The sequence below is a fragment of the Anguilla rostrata genome, chromosome 16, assembly GCF_018555375.3.
Source record: "Anguilla rostrata isolate EN2019 chromosome 16, ASM1855537v3, whole genome shotgun sequence".
In the NCBI taxonomy this organism is placed as follows: Eukaryota; Metazoa; Chordata; class Actinopteri; order Anguilliformes; family Anguillidae; genus Anguilla; species Anguilla rostrata.
In genome coordinates, this window is record NC_057948.1 from 7,485,960 (window position 1) to 7,511,867 (window position 25,908).

Sequence of the window (25,908 nt, forward strand, 5' to 3'; positions counted from 1 at the left end):
ACTGCCAAAGCGACATTGCATTATTGAATAACTATATACTCTAATGATACAGTAGTAATGCAGACATACTTAATGCAGGCATGCCTTTTGTCATATTCTCTTAAAATAAGATTAAGATTAAAATAAGTACCATTAAGCTGTTACAAATATTAATAAGCTTTTTAAAAATAACAAAGTAAAAAAAAAAATATATAGCATTCCAAAATGAGATTAAGAAGTCATCAAAGTTGATGAACATCTCTAAAATTGGTAATTTATTAAGGGAGAAAAAATGTTCATGAAAGTGCTTGTGAATTCCCTGATTAGGATGGCAAACTACCATTTTTAGATGCCTACAATCATTAAAAACATTTGGTCAGGCAGACTGTCAAAATAATGAGAGATTTATTTTGAACTTAAACAGCACTGAACTATTTAGTTAGGAAATAAGGGTAAAATTAGCTGGGAATAAACAAGGCAGGAATACGCCTGTAATTAGTTTTCATCCAAAGATTATGGTTCAGTAAATAAGCATTACAGAATTTATTGGTACAAAATTCCCTGGTTCTCATTATAGTAATTTACAAGTGTCCTCTTTGTCCTCCGACATAAAACATACGGTAATTATGGATGTGTGTCTATTTTCCGAGTTATTAATATTAATATTAAAGCCATTTTAATACCATGTTTATGCAGAATGTTTTGAAGTGTACAGAATTAAAAACTACCTTAGTTTTCAACTGCTTAAATATAATGCACATACATAAAATTGTACAGAAAATGACTGTCATATGATGATGGTGAGGATTATTATTATTATTATTATTATTATTATTATTATCATCATTATTATATTACCACTGATTGTAATGGTGGTAGTGAAATGAGAAGTAGCAGTATTGGCAGTTGCAATGACAGATTGTGGTGACGTTATGTAACGGTGTTTTCTGCGTTCTGCGGTAGCGTGCTCAGCATTGTTGTGTGTAGGGAGGGCAGCTACGTAAAATGGCCTCCAGCTCGTCTGCTGTCGACACCTACAGTAGCACGCTGCGCCCCAGCTGCACTGTAATTGTAATATTAATTATATTTCGCTGAGATGCATTACTCTGGTCACAATAGCTCTGTGGCATTAAAAACCCAGACATCCTTCCCCCCCCCACTTCTGAGAACGAAGGAACCCACAGCTCCCTGTACAAACGGTGACATCGTTACAGCTGGAAAAAACTAAAAAACATTATTACATTATTTTGTAAAATGATACCGTTATCACAGTTTTTTTCCCCCCACTTTTATTTATCTAGGAGGAAAGCCTCGCTTCTCTTTTTGAAGGGGAACCTGGCCAAAATGATCCTCGTCCTCTTAGCAGCGACTCACAAACGACGATCTCATGAACAAATCAAATTTCGCCGCTATTTCGTAGTTCTGCCAAGGTGCGCAAAAAACGATTTCAATTTTTTATAAAAAGAAAAAAGAGAGAATTTCAGCTGCACTTGGTGCACAATGGAAGCAAAAAAGCGTGTTACATTTTTTTTTAAACTTTTGTTAAAAGACCTTAAAAAAAAAAAGCCCCTAAAAGCGGTGTTTGGGCGAGGCGTGCCCTCACCAGAGCCGTCCGGCCGCGTTACGCAGACGGGGGGGCGGCGTGCGGTGCCCCGATTCCCCCGGGTGCCGTCGAACAGGTCGGCGGTAACGGGACGCGACAAGGAGCAGAAGGCACCCGTCTTTCCCCGTGTCATTTTTCGGGGGGACAACAGGGGACCCTAACCGGTGTTTGTTAAATTGGATGTCAGGGAAAGCGAAACCGGCCTTTCATCAAACTCTCGCGTCGACCTCAGACCGGGAGGCACGCATGGGCCAGGGAACGGCCCTCGTTTGCGTCGAACGGCAACCTTCATAGAACAACGGCGAGCGATTCACACCCCCCGCCCCCCAGCTCTCACGCCCTTACAGCAGCGCTTTAATCGGAAGCCGCCGCGGCGTTTACGACACCGTTTGTATTTTTTCCTTAACGTAATCGAGTCGGCTTCTTTCTCAGCCGTTTCTCGTCCGGCGCGCTGGGGGCGGCTCGCTCGTGAGCGGTCTGGATGGAGCTCAGTTTGAGCCGGCGCTACTGCTGATCGCCAGCGCAAAGCCCTAAATCGTTTAAACCATCCCCGACGGTGACGCCCTGTGACGCTTCCGTAACGGCTCCACGGTCTCCGTGACAGTCTGTAGTCTTCCTGTTTTTGGAGCCTCCTCCTGATCGCACGGTGCCTGACACAGCCGTGTGATGAGGGCCGGGGGCCGACCCAGTGTTAGCCCCGGTAACACGTGCCGGCCGGCAGTGTAGCACAGTGGGTAAGGAACTGGGCTTGCAACCAAGGTCACAGGTTTGATTCCTGTGTAGGTACACTGCCGTTGTACCCTCTAGCAAGGTACTTAACCTGCATTGCTTCAGTATATATCCAGCTGTATAAAATGGATACATTTGGATAAGAGCATCTGCTGCATACCTGTAGTGTAACGTAATGCTTTCTGTTTGAGGTTTTGTTTGGCTTTTAAAGCCTACCAATCTCCAATCAAATCAGCAAGTCAAGTGCTACCGCAGCCGTGGCTGTCATGATTACCACTGCCATAATTACACCACAGCCACATGACCGTAACTGTGGAAATCTTTATTTATTTATTTATTTTATTTTTTTTAATGTTTGGGGATCATGCTGCAATTCTCCTCCAAGACACGTGGTGTCGCCAGCCTGCTTCTTTTCACATTGCAGCCCTCAGCCGAGGTCACACAGGGCTGAGTCAGAGGAAGATATTTCACGTGACACATCAGCAAGCAGTCCACCGGCACACAATCTACCAACAGGGGTCACCAGAGAGCAATGAAATACTGACCTCTAACCAACTGAGCCGTCCCATTCCTGGATGGCGTAATCGCCATTTGAACGAACGTCACGTTGTGGGAACGAGATCTTGGGGCCCGTCCACGCACCAGAACAGTGCCTTGACCGGATGAGCCACCTAACAGAAGAAGCCTTTTTTATTCTTTTTTTTTTTTTTTAAGTGCTTTAATGTCCTCGTGCTGTTTCTGGCTACAAATTTTCATAATGATAAAACGAACAACACCCGAAATCTTCCGGTATTATTTATAGCTTGAAAACGGAATACAATGAATAAAAAACAGGAAGGAGAATCCCACAGACGAGGTCGTTTCCTGCAAGCCCGTGCGGCAGCGGAGTACACTTAGGTCCGCAGTGAGGGCTCCACTTGAGGCACGACGGTCCCAAGCCTCGTCATTTAAGACGATATAATTTTGCTTGCGGCCTACAGCTGGGGATGAAATGGGCGGTAAAAATCCGAGGACCGGCCCTGTTATTTCACACCCTGGGACGTGAGCCGCGCGCACTCATGTCGCGCGACGGAGACCGCAGAGCGGCGGGCCAGTTTCTCCCCTCTCCGCTGCGTGCGCTAAGCCTCGATTAGAAGCCGTCGCTTTTGCGTCCCGCTCTGCGGAGAGAGCGCCACAGAGCAGGACCCTTCTGGAGGCTCTGCCGTTGACCTGCTGTAAGCAAATCCTTGCCGAAATGAAAAGGGGGCCGCACCCAGCCACGGGCACACTCGGCTCTCCTGGGGTTGTACACCGGCACAGGTTCGGCATTATCTCAGCTTTAGCTTACGGTGCTTTGAAGGCAACTGGTAGGACCCTTCCAAAACTATAGGGGCTGACATTGTTTTGTTCCCCTGGCTTGACAGCTTCTAGTCGGGTTGCCATTCGTCACACACATCTGACCTTTTTTTTTTTTTTTTTTTTTTTTAAATAAATTTTTTTTATTTATTCACATTATTCAGACTGGGGGGGGAACAGATGGGATCACAACACTATGAAAATCAACAAATAAGTCTTAAATATTAATCTAATATTTTTCCTTTTTTGCTAAATATGTGAGGTAAGACAGATTTGAATGATTTAAAGATTTTCCGATGGCATAACACAGTTTCACTTGACAACCAAAAAGTAACAAAAATACATGCTGATACGGTCTACTTGGCAATGGCATGGTAGGGAATCAGTTGCGTCGGCAGTAGGCCACCCTGCGTAGCGCACCACACAGTCTCCCCTCCCCGCCTGTATCGACACTGCTACCAGGAAGTGCAAGGCGAAGATCTTGCATTTCCCAATCGAATTAAGCCTCCTTCCCTCATCTCTCTCCCCGGCCGCCCTGCCTCAGATGCCCTGCCTCCCCCCCCCCCTCCCCCCAGACCATTAACCAGACGCTTACGGTACCCCCTGTCGAGGAGGTGCAGGAACCGGGGCCCTCCCCTAGAGGCGGGGCAGGCGTGGTGACAGGTGTCAGCGAAAGCGGGGGAGGCGCAGTGCTCGTAATTGGGCGCGAATTGCGGGAGGAGTCGGGGAGAGGGCCTGGGGCCCGGGCCTCTCCGTTAATTGCCTGGCAGGAGAAGGTGTGGAGCCGTTGGCCGGGGCTCGTCAGGTGCAAATTCACCAACTGGCGCCCGGCGTCGGGCAGGCCCAATCGATGCGCTGGGCAGAAGTGAGCTTAAACTCTCCTCTCACACCTTCAACCGCTTAGGAAAGTCTGCTTCGTGTTACGGTCCCCGACAGGACCGCAATCCTCAGCCGCTCCCATCGATTTCCCAGAATGCACGTTGCTGTGGCTAGGGCGGGAATGGTGGCCGGAGACACGCGGTCAGCCCTAAAGCTGTGTACCTGCTCCATGCTAGCCGCGTGTTGTTTACCTCAGAGACTAGTGCTATTTCTACAGCAGTGGGTGGTTTTATGAAGCCTATCCCAGGATCCTTCCAAACACGCAACCCTTTAATACCAGTGTTTCACCTCACTACTTCCCAAGCTAGCCCCACCCCTTTCCCCATCTCTCAACCCCAACTGCTGAGGTTTACATGCAAACTGTAAATATAACCTAGGCAACCGTGTCTCACACCAATTCATTTTAATGGCTCAAGACGTGCTAACACAAAGCTCCCTAATACACTCGATGCTCGCTGACATGTATAGCAGTCCTGATGACAAACAGTTACTCCAGGCCAGACCTTGGTCAAATACGGATTTGACCCAAGGTCTGGTCCAGGCTTAGATGGCATATCAGTCCAGCACTTGCACACGCGGAATCTGGCATGTCAGGGGTCACCCACAGAGTTCAGCGCATGTGAATCCAGCCAACAAATGAATTTGTATAGAACATATGGTAGCTGTCCGTCAATTTCATGTTGATTCTGAGTATACTGTAAAACTGAAATGACTGAAAATTGTGTTAAAATGCTTCTGTCAGATATTGAATCGATTGTGAATTACGTGGCACATTTTGTGGTGGCTGATGATAGTAATGATGATGATGATGATAGCAATAATGATTTAACAACACCACTGCGACAGCTGCTACACATAATGCTGATGCTAATGATATTTGTGCATTTTGAAAGACTTGTTTACTGGGGTTGGATTAGTGGAGAGAGATGGTGCTTGGTTGTTTTGAGGAGCTCGTCTCCTTCCCACCTCTGGTGTCCCAAGTATGTGCCCTGGGGTGGATGCTTGCACAAGTTATGAATTAAATCTCTCCCACAAGGACAAACGGCAGCCAGTGTCACTAAACCTATGTTTGTGAAGTGGCTCACAATGCAAGGGTATGGGACTCTTACAGTACTGTACTACAGGGGCATGGAGCTGTTAAGAGTACTGTACTACAGGAGTGTGGAACTGTTAGAGTTCTGTACTACAGGGGCATGGAACTGTTAGAGTTCTGTACTACAGGGGTATAGAACTCTTAACAGCAATATACTACATGGGTAAGGAATTCTTACAGCACTATACTACAGGGGTAAGGAATTCTTACAGCACTATACTACAGGGGTAAGGAATTCTTACAGCACTATACTATGGGGGCATGGAATTGTTAGAGTACTGCATGACAGGACTACGGGGCTTGGAACTCTTGCAGTACTATACATCAGGAGAATGCCAATCTTCAAGTACTATACTACAGGGGTATGGGACTGTTACAGTACTATACTACGGGGCCATGGAACCATAGTACATGTACTACAACTGTATAAAACTCTTACAGTAGTATACTTCAGGAGTATGAAAATGTACTGTACTTCAGGGGTATACTAAATGCTAAACTACAGGGGTACTGAACTTGGGCCCTTGTGTGCTACAGAGATACCTGGCTTCCTACCCCACATCCTTGAATACAAAATAACTTCAGCTATTAGACCCCAAGCTGCCATGCTTTTAAAATGCTCATTATATCACCAGATCAAGAGATCTAGAAAATCGACAGGACTTCCAGAACGGGGATGCCTGCCCCTGTCACAACAGACGCTGGGAAAGGCTCCTTTCTCTCCGATAAAAGGAGGCCAAACAGCGCTGTACCTGGAACGAGGGGTACCTACTGGCTCTAGTGCTGGCGCACCGCCTGCGTCTTTTCCCCCCTACACTCACAGTTTTGAAAGTCCTAATCCATCTTTCCTCCCTCTGCGTGGGGACGAAAGCAGGCGGCGCACCTCCTGCCTCCCTGGCCCACTTCAGCGCTCTGGTCGGGAGCCACCGCCATCCCGCGCCCCCGGCCCCGAGGAGGACAGATGGTCTTCCTCACTCGCGGAAACTCGGGGTTGCTATGGCAGCCGGTCAGACTCCCGGCCCGGGAGGGCGTACGGCAGGACGTGGGCAAGGCCGCGGCGACCGCCTCCCGCCTCCCCTGGACGGTCTGGTTCGCGCCTACCTCGCCGAGGTCCACACAAACCGATCAGGGCACTCTCTAGTCTGCTAACCCTGTTTTTCTTTTCTACCTCTCTTTCTTTCAGTTGTTCTATGGCTCTTTTGCTCACCTTGAACCTGTGTCTCTATCCGTCTGTTTCTCTCGCTCTCTGTCTTTCCCTCCCTCCCTGTGACCTGTCCCAGGCAGGCTGTGGCCCTGCTCTCCGTTTGATCTTCAAAGCCCCGAGCCTCGAGTGCAGAGCTTCCCCAGGCCAGCTGAGGTTGAGGTGCTCTACACAGACATCAGGTTTTTCCTCAAAACTCTGCACCCCCCAACCCCCCCCTGTCCCGGGACGCCTCTGGCACCAGGTGGGCTGAGTTAAGCTCCCATTGATTCTGTTGCTGGATGGCTGGGCTTGCGGTTCTGAGCAGGCGGCAAGTTCCTTCACTGGGAATCACCGAGACACAAAAAAAACACCTTTGGACACGTGTGGCTAAATACGTGAGTCCTTCGTATACCAACCTTTCTGCTTCCGTAGATAAAATCAAAGCATGCAACATAAAATAATTAAATATTAAATGAAACATGGAACATAAAATACGGAGAGTCGCATATGGGAGGAATCCAAGGGCATTTTTAACGCGCGTGTGTTTGTTTTAAGAACAAACGGCATCAGCGTGCCATATCGGGGTCATGGTATTTCTGTAATCAGCCCCTGCTTGCACTGTGTCTGCCACAATCCACTGCCATCAGTGTTCGTGCAGTTACGCCGTTTGCCTCACAAAACTTGACGTGACGCCAAAGCCTGAAAAAAGTCTTTTTACTCAGTGTGACTGACTTATGTCAGACAGCAGCTCTTGCAGTAACAACGTCGTACCAATAGAGGCAGTAGATGGCAAGAGGGCCCGGATAACAGTCGCAACCAATATTGACAGTGTGAGTGCCTGTTTAATTCTTGTACCTCTCAGGATCAATACCTATGACTTACATCAGCAAACATGTAGTGGTTTTTTGTATACTAAAATAAGACACAAAGACGTGGTTCCACAACCTCACTCCCTTAAAATGACAATGCAGAAGCAACACAGTATAGCCATGAGATATTAACCCTTTCAGGTGTAAGATCACAAATATGCCATTAGAATGTTCTTAACCAAACATTCTAATGTGACGATCACTACTGGTAATTGAAAGCAATGAAGTTCTAGAACACTGACTTAAAAACTTGAAACAACATTCCGTAAACCTACTTTTCAAAGGGTTAAGAACCTAGTCCTCATAACAGTGCGAAAAGTTAAGGTGGTGTGGTTGTGCGTGAGCATTCCCCAACGTGTCCTCTAGGTGGCAGCGTTGTCTTTCTGGCCGCGGCCCTGCAGCCGGGTGGGCCCGGGGCTGCTCGTCGTTTCGCGCGGCGCAGATCTATCGCCTCTTATTACGGGCGTAATGAAGCCTGAGATATTGAAGTCTTTTATTGATTGCGCACGTGGCGCTAAACCCCCCCCACCCCCCCCCAACCCCCAACCCCCCCCCCCTTTTCCTGTCACGGCGAATATTCACCTTATCCACTGAAGCAAATTGCCGACACCTTTTAAAGAAGTGACAACTGTGTATATTTCACAATCGCGAATTCCATTTTTGTATCTGCGCCGACAAGAATGCAATTTTCACTTAATTTAACCGGCCCGGGGACGGCGCGGCTCCTCGCGGCACTTAAAGCTGTCTGAAGTTTAAGACGCTCCAATGTCGTCGCTCTTTCACTTCGGCGTGCGCCGTAGTTCTGTTTCCAGTGGACTCCCATCCTTCCTGAAGCCTGTGATTTGAGCTCCCTGTTTGTCTCGCTGATTATACGAAAGTACACAAGGGACAGGCTTCGATAATCATCAATATATACAGTATACATCATATAACGATTAGGTGTTACTGCTGGACACTGTAATCTGGTTGATATTTAACAATATTTTTGCCTGTGAAAACGCTCAGTGTACAGTAATGTGATGCGTTAAGAATGGGGAAAACATTACATACAGCCCCTTTCCCATATTTCGACTGACGTGCAGTCGGCATCAGAATTGAAATGGTTGCACGAGGAATTCCTTTAAAGTGTTTTCATGTGTCTGTGTATGTTATGAATCTGACATTAAATATGCAATGTGCTTATGAAATATAATTCAGAATATAGACAGATATGTAAAATAGTGTATCAATAAATGCAGAACTCAAGGGTAATTATAATTTACAAACATGCATTATTAATATTAATAGAACTGCACGCGTCTCATAAATAGATCCAATGAATCGAACAACATCGTTTGAACTGAAAGTGAAGAACAATACTTTCTAACACAAGCAATGAACTATGACAATTCAGTTAGTTAGCTGATCCTGTCGTCTGGATTTAATCCAGTATTGTATCGACCCACATTCTAAGGGACTTACAAAAATAGGGAAATCCAGTACATTATAGCACACATGTAGGTGTACCTAAGGTACTGTACTTAAGTGTGTAGAATAAAACAAAGTATGTGGAGAAACGCATCAAACTTTCAGTGCAAAGGCCGGCTGGTGAGTGCTTGCTATGCTAATCTCAATCCAACGTAATGATGGCTTAACATGGCCGTATTAGGCTGCTTGCTATATCCTTGCCCAGGGATTTGCTGTATAATACTCATTCATCGTGTCCAACAGCTCCCAAAGTCCGAGGTCCTGCTGATGTGTACAGGTAAAACAGAGGTAAGGGTAAGGTAAGGTAATGGAGGGGACGGGGGCGGGGTTTGTGTGGCGCCGTGATTTTGGGTGCGGGGCATCTCTGCAGGCGGTAAATACAGCTGCCTCCGTTCAACCGCCGCGCTCCGCTGCCCTTTCACACGTCCCATACCCCAATCCCCCCCTCCCACACGTCTGTTTGTCCCCAAACACTGACACCACGCCTCGCACTGCCACCCCAGATCGCGTGCCCCCACCCCCGCCATCGCCGCATCCGCATAATGGGAACGCTAACGCAAAGAGACAGGCCCCGCCACCTGAAAGCGTTAACTGCCCTCCCCAGCACACACACGAGCACGCAAGCACGCATGCACATACATAAACGGACACACACTTGTACACAGAGGCACATACACACAAGCACAAAAACACATGCACGCACACACATACACAGACACACATTCACACATGCATAAACGGACACACACTTGTACACACAGGCACATACACACAAGCACGAAAACACACATGCACTCACACGCATACACAGACACACATTCACACATACATAAACAGGCACACACTTGTGCACACACACAAGCACGCACACTCACACACATGCGCAGATACACATTCACACACAAACGGACACACACTTGTACACACAGGCACATGCACATACACACAAGCACGCCAACACACATGCACACACACATACACAGACACATTCACACATACATAAATAGAAACACTTGTACACACAGGCAAATACACGCACACACACACTGACACATTCACACATACATAAATGGACACACACAGGCACGCACGTGTACACACAAGGTACACATACAAAAACACACAATTAAACAAAATATTTATTTCTGCCGGTAAAGAAAAGATTCAAGGTAAGGGCCCCTCTGTCTATATCACTGCACCCATCCATAAGCAAACACGACAGGGAAAATATTTTCTTTAAATATTTTTCTTTTAGAAAACGAAAGGATTTTACAAATGAATTTGAGGTCAGTGTGTTACCATACATAATGGTGCGTTGCAGAAATGTAGATTACAACAATCACTAAACCTATGCATGCAGAAGATCAGGCTTTTTAGCTTTATTATTAGGGATTTAAATTTAACACAATCAGTAAGCTAGTCCTATTTCAAGGGCATATTTTCTGATAAATGTATAAAAACTGTTGGAACACTATTGTGGCTTATCATTAAATACATAAACAGTTGTACATGTTTTTAGCTTCTGAACACCAAGCAAGGCAATCTAAATTGAGGCAAAATGTGAATAAAGTTACCAGTACAAAATTTTAAGCCATTGTTATAACGTCAGCAAACACTGGCACTTTGGCAAACAAGGCCAAAACAAGCTCAGCCATCCAGTGGCAAGCAATGAAATTTAACCAGCTGCAACAATACCACAGCAGTGCGATATAAAACAATGGGGGAAAAACAGCGCTACATTCTAATGTTAACTGTCCTCCCTTTGACCTTTTCATCTTACTTACTCAGCCAATCCAAACACAGATTACAATTTCAAACATCTGATTCACTTTCAGTCTGGAACTTAGCAAATGTAAGGATAACTCAACCATCCTTTACTGCAAAAAAATTAAAAAGTCGATCGTAGCAAGTATTTTAATCTTGTATTTAGACGTAAAATCTCATTTCTGTTACTTTTTTTGTTAAATAAGACAAAAAGATAGCTAATGAGGCGAGAGTTTGACTCATTTCCAGTTTGCCAATGAGGTAAGACAGTTGCACTTGTCGAGCACAAAGTAACTTAAAACAAGCTAATATTTTCTACTTGAGAGAAAGAAAAAAAAAGATTTTAGGTCTTCTAAGGATAAAACACTTAAGACACCTTTTTTGCAGCGTTCTGAGGGAAAAAAACACTGTGACAAGGAAGAATTCAGTTTCAAGGAGGGGAAAAAAGGGGAAGAGACGAGACCCATGACCCAGACTACCGGGAGACAGACACAATTAGCATCATTATCCCCGGCCCGGAGATCAGAGAGCGGCGGCGGCACCCCGCCGGGCTGCGGAACCCGAGCCCGCCACGTCACGTTCGCCAGCCCACGAGGGCGATGATCAATCACCCGGCCGCTGAGTGTCGGGAGAGATGCGGTCGGCTCCCCCCCCTCACCCCCCACCTCCGTCCTCTCGCCCACCTCCCGCTTCCCCACGGGGCGTGGAAGGGGGGGCGGGCCGGCCCCCTGCGACTCACCTGCGCCAGGTACTCCGCCGCGGGCCTCAGCTTCCCGCGCAGGGCGCGCAGGGCTCCTTGGATGTAGACCTTGGCCCCGGCCGGGCTGAACCACTCGCCCCGGGACACCCACACCGGCCCCCTCAGGGGCGTGGCCGAGCCCTGCAGGCAGCCGTCCAGCAGGGGAACTGCGCGTACGTAAAAAATAAAGGAGACCAAATTACTGTGCGTCCGTGCGGCCCAGGACGAGGGGTCCGCGGGCGTGTCTCGCCAGCGCACGGGGCCTGCAGCCGAAGAGGAAGCTTGGATGAGGAGCAAACTCCTGGATGACTAGTGGCCACCATCAGGAGCCTATATATATACGCAGGGCCCCCCTCCCCCCCCAGCCGCAGGACTCGCGAGCACACCTGAATAGTCTCGAAGTGTGCCTAACTAGCTGCACACAGTGTCATGGTGTGCACTGATTGCCTTATCTTCTCATTTATCACAGATGAATTGGAACCAGCCTTGCTGAAAAACCCCCTTCTCATTGTTCAGATGAAAACCGCGCAAAGACCGGAGCCTTGAAATCAGGGGGTCTCTCACCCCAGAGGAAACGGGGGGTGTCTCACACCTCACGGGGGTCTTTGGCAGAGGTATGTTAGCGGGTACGTGGGGGTGGAACCCCTGGGAGAAAGAAGATATAAATAAATAGACGTGTAAAAGGGATTAGGTTGTTGACTTTGTCCCCGAAAGACGACGGCGAGCTCTGACATATGACAGCCAGTTTTGCGCAAACTGCGTCGCGTGACCAGCGGGCGCCTTTCCCCCCGAGGCGTACCCCTACACAGCCCCTACATCAACCTCCACTGGCAAAAATACAATAAAAAAACGTCTGTCAGTAGCATCGGTTATTGAAAATGAGCAGATATCGTGATAACGACGATGAAACCACTCGCTCCAGAATTGATTTTTGGTAGTGCCAAAAAGGTATATAAGAAATAAAGTTGGGAAATACTGGGGAACCTGATGTGAACCCAACTGCGTGGCCGGAAGTCGTACCTGCCGAACGTTCAGCAGATTCCAAAGTGAAACTGCAGGTCCGCTTCCCGTTTCGCTGATAAGAAACATCGAAAGGGCGAAACCCCGAGCGCTTGTGCCGACCGGACGTGGAGAGCTTCCGGAACGCAGTCGGCAGCCGTTGGGGCCCTTTCTGCTGGCGCGGTGGCCATCGCTCCAGTGTCCGTTTCCCCCCCTCGGCTGCTTGCTTTAGCGGCCGTTTTCTTAAATATCGATGCCTGTCCGAATTTAGGCTTCCGCAGGGCTGAACAGAATGACAAGCGCACGATTGACAAACTTAAAGCAATCTTTCACAGCTGCTTGGCTCGCCAGTGATCCCATTAATTTGACAGCGTGTGCCGGAGGGGGCCTGCAGCAAGGCTACACAGAGGAGGGAACGTGGATGTGTGCACGTTGCACCCTAATGGGACGTTAGCGTTATCCGAAGCCAGAGGAGGCGGAAACTACGTGGATGTGCGTTACGGACCTGAGGGTCGTTATGGCATTGCAGGACGTACCTGGGCCATTTTAATTGTGTGCTCCGTCTCCAAATGGGGGGGGGGCTGGAGCTGTGGGGAGCAGGCAGGCCATTGAGTAACACGCCCCCCCCCCCCCTTCTTCCACTTTAAAGAATGCTGCCTGAGTCATGCCTCCCTTAAATGGAGTGAAATAGTTGCTGCATTAAATATGCCGGCGGATCTTCTGCTCGAGCAAGTGGACTGAAACGGCGGGGGATTGTTAATGCCCCGCCGCCTCGCTGCACGCCCGGCGATTGATCACTTGTAACTATATCTACTCTTTGTTCCATGAAAATCTGGTGCGGAGTAAATGGGTTCATCAGATTTTTCGGGTTAAATTGAGAGTGAAGAGTTCTCCGCGCGCGAGGGAGAGAGAGAGAGACGAGGGCGGCCATGTTGGGGGGTGGGGGCTCTGCCTTCGGGAAACAGCATGGGAGCCCACGCGGAGGCATTCAGAGCCCCGGGCCGCTCATCTCACGCTTCCTGAACCCCAATGGGCTCACCCCCCCACCCACGCCCCGTACCCCCCACCCGGTCGCAGGGGGGCATCTTGGGTTTTCTCCGCAGTGGCTCCTCTATCCTTGCAAAGACCACTCAAAACAGCCCACGCTGTTTGTGTAGCGGGTGTTTTTTAGGGGAAACAATGAGACAGAGGCAGGCCTCCTTTGATAGGTGTGGGGGGGGGGGTGAGAATAATTAGGATACTTGGTACATTTGTGAGGGAGGGAGCTAAGCCTCGTGGGTTGATGAGTATTATTGTTACTTTGTGTTTGACTGCTAGGAAGAGCAAAGCATGTTCTAATTGATCTGGAACGCCAATCCCGTCCATATGAATATGTGAAGATGTGAAGTTAAAAATAAGCAGATCGGACCCTCCCTTTATACTCATGTTTGTTTGTATAATGAAAGATAAATGGTCTGTAAACTTGGTTCGGCATCAGCCCAGGCTTGGCACTCCAAGGGATAGTTTACTTTCTAGAGTTTTTTTGACGTTTCTCCAGTTTTACTGCATGTTTTTTAACTTCCTGAAAACTGTCTGAGCTAATGAAAAACATAAAAACACACTAGAACAGAACTTAAACTCCAGCAAGCAAACCACATCTTTGATGTAACACTTGCAAGAGGTCTTTCTCTAAGGTTTTCTGCGAGCACAAGACCAACAGAGTCAATAATGTCATTCACGCATCCCTTCAAAATAGTTCTCTATGGTCTTCGTGTGATCGAGAGTCGGCCGCCTCGCAAAAGCCCCACGCTGTGGACGGTGAATAGGGAAGCGACCGACGTGAGAGAGGCTGGCGAGGAAGCTGCCCTTCGTGGCCGGGGTCTTCCCTTGCGCGGAGAAGCAGAACGCATACTGAGCTGCCGAAGGGTCTTTGCATAATGGTCAACATCACACAATATTACCGAGGGACTGGCTTTGTGAGGACTTTGCTAAAGCAACAGGCAGAAATATTTTTTTATTAATCAATGGGAGAAATTTTGAAAGAGACAAGTGAAAACACCTTCAAAATGTGAAAATGTAAAAATGAATATAGACTTTCGGGCTGTATTGATCTAGTTAGCACATATTTTAGGAATACATCAAACAATTTAAACTAGCTGTTTAGTTATGTATATATTTTATTTTCTGTACTCAGGTCTATCGTCATTATTTATCTCAGCTGGGTAATAAATGCAAGATGGTTTATCCTGACCAAGCAACTTGACGTTTGCTGGTTGAGGTTATGTAAAGGTCATGTAATGTCTGTAACTGCTATTCTTAGAAATCCATCATGCTCTTTGACACCTGATGTGTCTCGTTTCACTGAAACATGTGCCTGTCTTAATCTTTCCAATACACTCATCATAAACCCCCCTCAATCGGCGGTTTTGGTCAGACGCAGCCTGACAAAAAATCAGCGTGCAGTAAATTGATGTAAATTTGATACCCAGGGACAGAACCATACAGGCCTGGATTCAATCAACGTTTGTATTTAACATTTATTTGCAAATAAACCAAGCAAGACAGTTCTTTTGTGATCGCTGACTCTGGAGAACTGTTTGTGAAGAAAACAAGTGCATTGTGAGTTACAGTTTTCCACAAAGGGAGTGTTCGATTTGCGAGACGTACCGAGGCCGATGTCCTGCACTCGATTTCCCTCCCAGTCGTACAGCAGCTGGGCCGTCGAGGTGAGCTGTAACTTCAGCGTGCACAGGTCCAGGAACTGGAGGTTCGAAAAAGAAAAGAGAAAAAAAAAACGGGTCGGACGTCAAAACTGGAGGCATTTGGTCTCCAGGCAACAGGGATGCGATGAGGCAGCTTCAGAGGCAAGGGCTGACGTTCGGCCGCAGTCGACATGCACACGAGAGACCAAAGAAATTAAGCGGAGGGGTGGCCACGCGAGCCCGAGTCTCCCCACCTCCCCCGACGCTACGCGCCGACGTTGGCGGCGGGGTCTGGGTCCTTTGAAAACTTGGGCCCGCCAAAAATATCTCGAATCCAGGCCTTTTTGCGTCACGCCGGCCTTAACGGGTCGGAAGTCGTTTCTTGGAATTTGTGCGTCCAAGAGAATGCGCTACGCATCGAGGGGTCTGGGGGGGGGCGGAGGCAGCTGATCTCGGCCGACGCGAGGTGCTTCGCCCGACGCGGCCGGCCCAACGGGAAAGAAAACGAAAGCGGGGCAGTCTCGCGGAAGAAAGGGCGGCGGTGGCGGCGGGAACGCAGGTTTTTTCACAGGGAGGCCCCCCGGAGATTCTCTGCTGAGTTTTGGCGCACGCCGTGAAGGATCTTAACAAAGGAAGTTTGCGGGGTCCCCCCTGAGGACCCAAGTGCAAGCGTATCTGAAAATTGCCTGGCAAAGGTTGGGGAAGGGGTGAGAAAAGTCACACACATCCAGGTCTCTGATCAGCTCCCGTTTTCATAACATTAATTTTCCTGTTTTTTCAGTCTGCACACTGTTACACTATTGGCATAAAAACACACCCTTGTAAAAAAAGCCTCCAAATGACTAATAAGAATTCATTAGAAGCTAGCCAAGTACAGCTGTGAGCTGGCCTGTATGGTATTTTGTATGGGTCGTGTATGTGTTTTTGATGCATTTGATTACAAAATTAGGTGGTTTTAATGTACTGTTCATGTACAGCGCTTTGAGAAGTACTATTCGTGAACCGTGTTTTCCAATTACATTTTTCATTGGTGTTATAAAATAGTTCTGACCTTTTCACATTTTCAGAGGGTGCAACACACGCGCATGCACACATGAACATGCACACGTGCATGCATGTGTATGCACACACACACGCGTTTATGAGCACACACGCAAGCATGTGCATGCATACACATGCATTTGTGAGCATGCACGCACACATACACAGACACACTTGCATACGTGCACAACACACACACAGAGGGAGCGTGGTCTCCTTCCGGTTGGTTTCCCTGTCTCGCCTGATGAACCGAGATGAAGCTCAGGCCAGGGTAGCTCTCTCTTCCCACCCACTGGAGGGGGAAGAGGACAGGAATCCTATCGCCTTCTAAATTTAACATGGCCGACTAGCCGGAAGAGCGGACGAACACTCACGAGCGGTTACACTTTACAGATCAAAGCCTTCACCTCGCTTCCCTCGCTCTCCCAGACGGCTGGGATGGGGTCTTCACAACAGGGCCCTGCATTAGTACTGGCCCATTGTAAGTTTACCCACAGGACAGATCATGTGTGAAATAAATCCTTTTTTTTTTTTTTTTTTTACAGAAACAGCTAAAATGTGAGAGAAATGCAGTATGCTGTGAAATATATCTGGTTTTGGTCATAGTGAACAGGTTAATGAAAATATCAGCCCACCGCTGGTCACAAAACGACAAGAACATTCAATTAAGGAAAGTGTTCAATTCATTATTACAACGGCCATGTTAGCTTTGGTTTTCTGGGTGTGAACAAAGCTGCAGGTTTGCAGGGAAGTGAACTTTGCCTGCCGCCCACAGCGCCACCTGCTGGGGACGCTTGGCACAGGCCCTGCTCCCGACGTACCTGTTCCACCGGGCCGGCGGCGGCCACCTCGCAGCCCTCGCTCCCGGCCCCGTTCCGGAACGCCAGGACTCGGAGGGTGGGCGCGGCCCGGCTGAGCCCCCGCAGCCGGCGGGAGAGGGCGGGCCGGGTCCGGCCCCGCCCGGGGCTGGCGGGGAGCACCACGCCGTTCACGGTCCAGCTCGCCTCCTTGCTCAATGACAGATGGGCTGAAAGGAAAGGTGAAGTCAATATTTGGCTTGGAAACGCGACGCGCCCGTCCCCTCTCCTCCCCTCTAAATCGCACACCAGACCCGCGCACCCCCACCCCTCCCTCCCAGCCTTTATACACGTTGGCCGTCCTCCACGTCGATGCGCATATCATCCAGATATCGCTGTCAGCTCCCACTAAGCGCAGCATAAGCTGCGGCAGGCAGGCTGGCCTCGCTGATAGCGGGCATAAATCACGGCTCCTGAAGGGAACAGATGTTAAGGGTATGAAGGAGTAATACCACAATTTAGCCATAATTAAAATTCACCTTAGCGCGCCTCGCCCACTAATCAGCTGATCGTTTCGTTGCCGCCATTCCCCTCCTCGTTCTCCCGGCTGGCTTGCCCCCCACCCCCTCCCCCCCCCACTTACTGGACAATCTGCCCCTTTAGACTCTCTTTCCCAGTTTGCACCCTCCGTTTAACTCCCGTTTACAGGCCCTCAAATGGGACAGTGGTTTATTTTCGGTTGACATGCACCAGTTGTAGTGGCTTTGGAACCATTACTGTGCTTTACTGGTGAACCACCCCCCACCCCACCCATTATCCTATAACCACAGCTTTATATCTACAGAGAAATTCATTGACTAGCATTCAATGACTAATATCTCCAATGACTAACATCCAGCAACTGACATCCAACGACTAATATCCAACGACTAATATCCAACAACTAACATACAGCAACTGACATCCAACGACTAATATCCAATGACTAATGTCCACTGTGACATCCAGTGACTAACATCCAATGATCATCAACATCCCTGCTGCCAAGTGTGGACTTTTGTCATTCACCTGTCTTTATGACAGGGTACCGCTCATTCATTCCCTCAGCAATGCTTCCAGTTGCTGACAGTCTTCCCTTCAGAGTCTTTCATTACCGCATAAGTTGTCTTTCCAAACTATTTTTAATAAAATCAAAAAAAAAAAAAGGCAAATGAATATGTTACCTTTGGGACACACAAATCACAACATGAAGGGACGGGGAAAGCTATGCTTGAGCATATCCGCTGATTAAAGTACGTTCCCTCAGAGATGCTGCTAGAATGATGACAGCTGGTAACAGTTGGGACGTTACGCAGCATGTCACTGGCAAGTAGTTCTACAATTCAAACTTCCCTGCCCGTTGATACAGTGTTTGCAATTATGTTTGCTGTCGGCCAACTTGTTTGGAATTTGACTCAATTCAGAAGCACTGCGTTGGCAGCATGCTAAGGGAGCTAGCCTTGCTTAAACACCTGCACTTTAGCTGAGAGAGAGAGAGCAGACCGCCAAGCTTCCAGTACGACCCCGCTTATCTTTGACATAGGCGGACACACGGCGTGACATACGGCAGTTCGGACGTCTTGACCAAGCCAGAGCTGTTGTACCCATGAGCAAAGTGCTTAATCGATTAATGAGGTGGACTCTACCTTGCTGGCTGAAAAATCTTTCTCCCCTGTTGCTAGGGACAACATGGTCACCATGATAAGATCCGGACAATGAGGCAAAAATCGCTGCTGCAAGAACATGCACCTTGCCGGGAAGCACCATTTGTGTGACTTTTTACAATTAATATCCAAGCGTGTCTAATCCACATAAATCTTACATAGTGTAGCTTTAATGTTGAATGTGAAATGAATGCATCTGTCAATGCGGGCTTTCAAAATGGCCTTTTTGATTGTTGCACCTGAGCCTAAATGACCTGCAGGTGTTGCACAACACATTGATGCTAAAACAAAGCTGATGTTGTTTCGCTGCCGGCGTACTGACGGCTACAGCACTTCCGAGCTCCGAAGGTAATTTGGCCATTGTTCGTTTATGCGAGCGCCGTATTGTTCGGTTGGATTTCTGGCAACCCCCGCTCCTTTAATTGGATTTCGATCATTCCTCTGGGACGCGCCGACATTACCTCCGAGCTTGCGGGTTCGCAACGCGGAGGAGCAGCTCCGCTCGCGATTTGCCGCCGACGTTTTGGGAAAACGCCCCTCTTTCGTTACGCGAGGAGGTTCGTCAAACGTGGCCGGCTCGCGCGCCGAAAAGGCGGAAAAACAAACGAGCGGTTCTCCGGCGAGTTCCGAGGTGCGATCGAAGGCCCGGGGGCCGGTTTATGAAAATGGCGGGTTTGATAGCCTCGCTTTACCGTCTTGTCACGGAAATGCCGACTGCTGTTGTGAACAGGCCATTTGCCGCGCCAATCACCCCTGGCAGTGGATGCCGTCTGCTTTCTTCTGAGGGCTTTGCCACATTACCCCTCACACCTTCCCAGGTTAATCCTGCAACAATACAGGCCTGGACCTCAGAGAGCTCTCTCTCTCTCTTTCTCTCGCTTTCTTTCTGTCGCTCACTATCATACAAATATACACAAGCGCGTAAACACACATGCACATACACAAACACACACACACACAGTATACACACACACACTCACACAGTACGCAGACACAGGGCTCAATACATTATTTTCTGTATAATGTACAGATAAGCTAAGAGTTATGTCCATAGGTTGACAATCGTTGTTGAAAAGAGAGCAAATCAGCTCCACGGCTTAGCTACAGAGCATACCGGCAATAACAAATTATTTTGCCATCATTTAATGAATGCTTAACTCAAGTTGAGTGTATTATTTCACTAGTGAAGATTGACATCATGTAGAAACCTGAAAACCATTATGAAAAAAAAAATGTCAGGTCTCTTGCTGTATGTATTTGTCACTCTGCGTTAAAGCAACAGGCCATTACCCACACAGTTACACAAAAAGAGAAAGAAAAAAAAACCAAACAAAGGAGTCTGCGGCAACCATATTGCAATTAAGTCTCGCCTCCTCTTAATGTACATGCCTGCTGTAAAAAAACGGTGTGGGGTGGGGGGGTTGGGGTTGGGGGGGGCATTCTTTTGATCATTTGCCGCACAAGGTGAGCGATATATGGTTCATTTAACCGCTCCCCGGTCCTGCTGAAGTACAGAAAATGACAGAGCAATTAAGCGTGGCTGTGTGTGATGTGGGGAGTGTTACCACGCTACCTGGCTCCCCGACTGGTACCTTCGGCGCTCTAAATAAGTCAGGCAATTAGAGCGGTGTAAATACGTCCCTTTCCACTGACACGTACTCCCACAAAACAGATGACGGCCGCTCCCCTCCACTCACGCCTCCCCGTATCAATCACGGCCTGTCAAAACACATCAGGCCCATAGGCAAACAGTGGAAAACTTTCTCTGACAGGTCGCGCTTTTCTCACACCCGACGCCACACTCTGAACCCTCGCCCCCCCCCCCCTCCCCGCCCTCCCCCACCCCCCCCTCCATTTCCACACTCGCTACGAGGAGCCTGGAGCTGAGTCCCACGCGCTCTCTCTCCCCGAACGTGATTTTTCCGCGGCCGCGTGACTTTCGTTTTCCCACGCCGCGCCGTTCTGCGTACCCTGGAAACTTTCCGAAAGGGGGAGGAGGGTTTTCGTTCCTTTGTTTTGCCTGATGAATTTGTTGCTTTGTAAAAAAAAGTATGTGTTGCTTCATATCACTGATGACATATGAAATGGCTATTCTGCCAGGCATGTGGGGGGCTGATGGGTGGCTTATCTTGTGCATGGATGGGCCCCACAGTCTGGATCTGTTAAGGCTCTGTTCTAGTGCATGGATGGGCCCCACAGTCCGGTATCTGTTAAGACTCTGTTCTAGTGCATGGATGGGCCCCACAGTCTGGATCTGTTAAGGCACTGTTCTAGTGCATGGATGGGCCCCACAGTCTGGTATCTGTTAAGGCTCTGTTCTAGTGCATGGATGGGCCCCACAGTCTGGTATCTGTTAAGACGCTGTTCTAGTGCATGGATGGGCCCCACAGTCTGGTATCTGTTAAGGCACTATTCTAGTGCATGGATGGGCCCCACAGTCTGGTATCTGTTAAGGCACTGTTCTAGTGCATGGATGGGCCCCACAGTCTGGTATCTGTTAAGGCACTGTTGTAGTGCATGGATGGGACCCACAGTCTGGTATCTGTTAAAGCACTGTTCTAGTGCATGGATGGGCCCCACAGTCTGGTATCTGTTAAGGCACTGTTCTAGTGCATGGATAGGCCCCACAGTCTGGTATCTGTTAAGGCACTGTTCTATTGCATGGATGGGCCCCACAGTCTGGTATCTGTTAAGGCACTGTTCTATTGCATGGATGGGCCCCACAGTCTGGTATCTGTTAAGACACTGTTCTAGTGCATGGATGGGCCCCACAGTCTGGTATCTGTTAAGGCACTGTTCTAGTGCATGGATGGACCCCACAGTCTGCTATCTGTTAAGACTCTCTTCTAGTGCATGGATGGGCTCCACAGTCCATGGTCTGTTAAGGCACTGTTCTAGTACATGGATGGGCCCCACAGTCTGGTATCTGTTAAGGGACTGTTCTAGTGCATGGATGGACCCCACAGTCTGCTATCTGTTAAGACTCTGTTCTAGTGCATGGATGGGCTCCACAGTCCATGGTCTGTTAAGGCACTGTTCTAGTACATGGATGGGCCCCACAGTCTGGTATCTGTTAAGGGACTGTTCTAGTGCATGGATGGGCCCCACAGTCTGGTATCTGTTAAGGGACTGTTCTAGTGCATGGATGGGCCCCACAGTCTGGTATCTGTTAAGGGACTGTTCTAGTGCATGGATGGGCCCCACAGTCTGGTATCTGTTAAGGGACTGTTCTAGTGCATGGATGGGCCTCACTGTCTGGTGTGGAGTCTGGACAGTCTCCGTGTCGACAGCCTCGGCCTGTCGATCACAGTGAAAAGAAGTGGTGGTGACATCACATGCTTCAGAGGCGAACACGTGCTTGTCTTCAGCCCTCCTGAATTCACATGAGCGTTGCAGCGTGAACTGATTTCGGGTTGCAAAGCACCGATGAATAGTTTTATGTAAGAAAAGGGCTTGCATAACAACTTCAGCAAATATACAACAAATCCAGGGAAACCATTTGGTTGGACAAAGCACAGAATTATAGACAGGACTCAGGTGTGGACTTTCCTTGGAGTTCATTTCAGCTACTTACTTAAATGCTACTAACTGCTTATTTCCTGTACCTGCGCAGTTATAACTTTGCCACATCGCTAACCTACTGTCCTTACATAGTTCATGCCAAAATGATAAAATAAAATGTTCTTTTTTTTCACATACTGTGAAAATATGCACTTCCAGTGTCTCTGTTGTTGCATGTGTGGGTTGCTGTGTACACTGACTGAATACGCCCCCAGTCTGTGTGCAGACTCCCCCCCCCCTTGTCCTCCCTGTGTACTCCTGTTCCAGTCTAATTCTGTTCTGGGCCCCGCCCGAGCGCACCCTGCCGCTCCAGTCTCTGCAGACAGGCCCCATCTGCCACCTGCTCCACTCCGCGTCGCCGCGACAACTGTCGAGCCGCGCGAAAGATTGATCGTCAGTCAGAACCCATCGTACGGCACCAGATTTCGCCGGGGCCCCGTGCCCGCTGATCCGGCGAGGGGTACCGGGGCGCAAAGCGCCTCCCCCCCCCCCAACCCCGTCGGCTTGTGCCAAAATCGTCCCACCCCGCCCCGCCCCGCTCCGCTCGAGGAACAGCCGTGCGCGTCGCCCTGAACCCCTGCCAGCGCGGCCCAGCTGAGGCGTTCTGGACCGCGACTCGGCGCCCGACGGCGGGCTCCCCAAACAGACCCGACCGCCTCGCGGAACAGCCGCCCCGCCGCAAACGCCGTCCTCGCCTCCTCCTCTCTCCCGAACTCTCGAAAGCAAGGATAACAGCTCAACAAGCACAGTTTAAACCACAACTCTGAGTGGAACGACTTCACAATACAAGGCAGTCTCAACAAATTTGCTTTCTGGTAATGGAGCAATTCATAGGATGTATAGTGTATAGCCATAGATAAAATGACTCATGAGTATTGTACGTATGTGTATATATATTTTTTAAATATATAAAATTTAGTAATAATAATGAAAAAAATTACATGTTTAAAGTAATTAATACGTTTTTCATTTTGTTTTTGTTTGATTATGGATGGGCTGAGTGTGTGTGTCCTCGGCTCCTGTATGGAATAGCGGGGGGGGAAGCGGTTACGAGCTGTCGCGCTTATGTAATAAACGTAATGGATCGCGTCTGCTTAATGTCACCCGAACTGAAAGGGAAGGGGTCCATAAATCTCTGCCTGGATTTACGACGGCCCCGCGCGCTTAGCCTCCCGCGGTCGCGCTAATGTCCGTTTAGGCCCAAATTAAATTAAGCGGCCGACGCTAATAAAGGGCATTAAACAGAGCTGTCAGAAGACGGTCCTCTCGTTAAGCGCATTATCTCCCGGCTCAGCCGTAAACGAGTAAACATTCGTTTCCCCCCCCACCCCTCCATCCCGCCGTTCCTCCCCCCTACCCCTTATCTCCGCCCGCGGGTCCAGGAACGCCTCCCCGCCGGAGACGTACACGTGGGCGTCTTTCGGGACGTCCTCGCCCCGGGACGCCTCCCTGCCGTCCTCCAGGAAGAGGCGGCGGGCGGCGGAGGCCATCTTGAGCTTGGACGTGCACTCCTCCAGCAGCTGAGGGCACAGGGAGAGGCGAGTCTCGCAAAAACGGAAAGATAAACGCACTTCCTGTTTGGGTTTAGGGATACGAGGGCTTCGCTGCTACAGCACATCACACATTTTTTTTTTTTACTGTCTTCCTGAAAGAAATAATGGCATGATACGTGATTACATTTTAATTGTGTTATAAAAATTACTTTAGACACATGGGAGTATGAGAAAAAAAATCCATTGCAGAATGAGACACTGAAAATATACTTTTTTTTTGCCTCAGAACTTGCATTTAAATTTTGTCATGACTGATGTGCACATAGGAAGAAAGCACATCATTCAACAGAGACAGAGAAGACTGCGCTTTTACAATACACATCTTTATCAGTCTTATTTTGGCTAATCTGATTGGGCAAAGCAGAAAGTGACCAACAGACCTTAACAAGGTAGGAGCCATTTAAAACACTCCTGCAAGTGGCGTTTACTCAGAATTTACTGCGGTGCAGAAAGCGAAATAAAGAGCTTGGGCGGTGAGAGTGTTCGCAACGTCACCACTGTGAAGCTGGGGGCGGCGATTTTGGCGGAGGCTTGTCCGCAGCCGTTCCTGTGGGCCGTCACTCTGATGACCGTCGGCTGGCGCTCGTACACCGGGGGGGTCGCCCGGGAAGGGGGGCGGGACTTCCTGCAGCGGGCGGAGAGTGGAGACACCCGTGTGAAACCCCCAGCATGCCCCGGGATCGCCGCAGAGCGACTGACCGACGCCGCGCGACGTAGCCTCGGAGAAAGCGGGTCACGGTGCGCGATCTGAGCGCGCTCAGAGGGAGCAGCGTGCCGCGTGACAGTCAGGCGGTGCGCTAGCTAAACCGTCGTGTGCTAGCCGTTTCCCACCCCAGTAATTTACCGCACAGCTGCCAGTCAAATTTACATGCATGGTGCAGCTCTGGTGCTGAAAGGTGAACCAGGTGGACCCGGCTTTCAGCACACACCCCTTCGGTTTTGCTTTTGGTGCAGTCCGGCTTTCAACACACACCCCTTCGGTTTTGCTTTTGGTGTAGTCGATGGAGCTGAATGCGCTCTCAGAAATTAAGGTACAATGGAGGAGCATTGTTGTTGTATAAGGAACAAATTTCACAACTGTACCCTGAAAAGAACAATAATGTTCTTTGGGTACTAATACGTAACTTACACAAGCAAGAAAGGTACAAATTAATTATTAAACCCATGGCTTGAGGTACAATGTTATTTACCTATAGGGTTACGACCCCAGTGACTAGAGTTGCACTTTTTTTGTGCCTTTTATTCTGAGAGTGTGTGTTGTGAGAGTTGTGATTTTTGACACAGGTCTTCATATGTGTCAGCAAGCTAAACAATGCTTTAAGTGGTTTTGAAGGTTATGAAAATCTGTTTTTGCAAGCTTGGCTGCAAACAATCTTTAAAACATTATAACTTGTGTGTGAGCTGGACCTATTTACTACTATTTATCTACTTGACGGCAAGAGAAAAAATTGTATATTTTTGACAGCCTCACAGTAATGTTGTACAAGGTTGCCACAACATTTTTGGCTGGGGTGATGTTGATGTTCACATGTCGTTCAGATGAAAATACAGAGGCTGATTGACAGGTGATGTCACAGAGAGGGGAGTCGAGCCGTACCGGAGCTGAGGGGAGGGGCTGCTGTGGGGTCTCCTTCTCGACCCGTTCCTTGCTGACGCGGAGGAAGGTGGGCTGGGGTCAGGGGTCACGGGAGCCGAGCGCCTTTTGGTCCCACCGTCCCTGGAGCCCTTGCTTGCATAGGGGGAGACGTATTTCCTGTGAAGGAAACGATTATGACGTCCACAATGAAAAATTTTCCATGAAAAAGTACTTTACTACTTAACAACATGATGATACATTTATCAAAACAACAGGTTTGGTGATATTTGCAAAATAATTTAGGAGAATGTGTTACAATCACGTATATTTAATATGTGTATTCACACTTGGGACTGA

At 48.7% G+C, this 25,908-nt stretch overlaps 1 protein-coding gene and 1 long non-coding RNA gene across 3 annotated transcripts in view; one reads left to right on the plus strand and one right to left on the minus strand.

The window, feature by feature from the left end:
• The window catches only part of LOC135241525 (uncharacterized), a 32,034-nt gene extending 22,276 nt beyond the window's left edge, over nucleotides 1-9,758 (plus strand). The window contains exons 2-4 of the long non-coding RNA XR_010326019.1: nucleotides 6,254-6,382; nucleotides 6,493-6,702; nucleotides 6,802-9,758. This is a non-coding gene — a long non-coding RNA (uncharacterized LOC135241525). The remainder of the gene's footprint in view (nucleotides 1-6,253; nucleotides 6,383-6,492; nucleotides 6,703-6,801) is intronic.
• LOC135241520 (doublecortin domain-containing protein 1-like) overlaps nucleotides 1-25,908 on the minus strand; it is a 130,693-nt gene that overhangs the window by 90,997 nt on the left and 13,788 nt on the right. For both annotated transcript variants that reach the window (XM_064312000.1, XM_064312001.1), the window contains exons 3-8: nucleotides 25,573-25,728; nucleotides 24,471-24,600; nucleotides 23,780-23,942; nucleotides 17,183-17,388; nucleotides 15,286-15,379; nucleotides 11,641-11,807 (exon numbers count right to left, since the gene is read on the minus strand). In XM_064312000.1, the coding sequence (XP_064168070.1) occupies nucleotides 11,641-11,807; nucleotides 15,286-15,379; nucleotides 17,183-17,388; nucleotides 23,780-23,942; nucleotides 24,471-24,600; nucleotides 25,573-25,728 (916 nt within the window). The remainder of the gene's footprint in view (nucleotides 1-11,640; nucleotides 11,808-15,285; nucleotides 15,380-17,182; nucleotides 17,389-23,779; nucleotides 23,943-24,470; nucleotides 24,601-25,572; nucleotides 25,729-25,908) is intronic.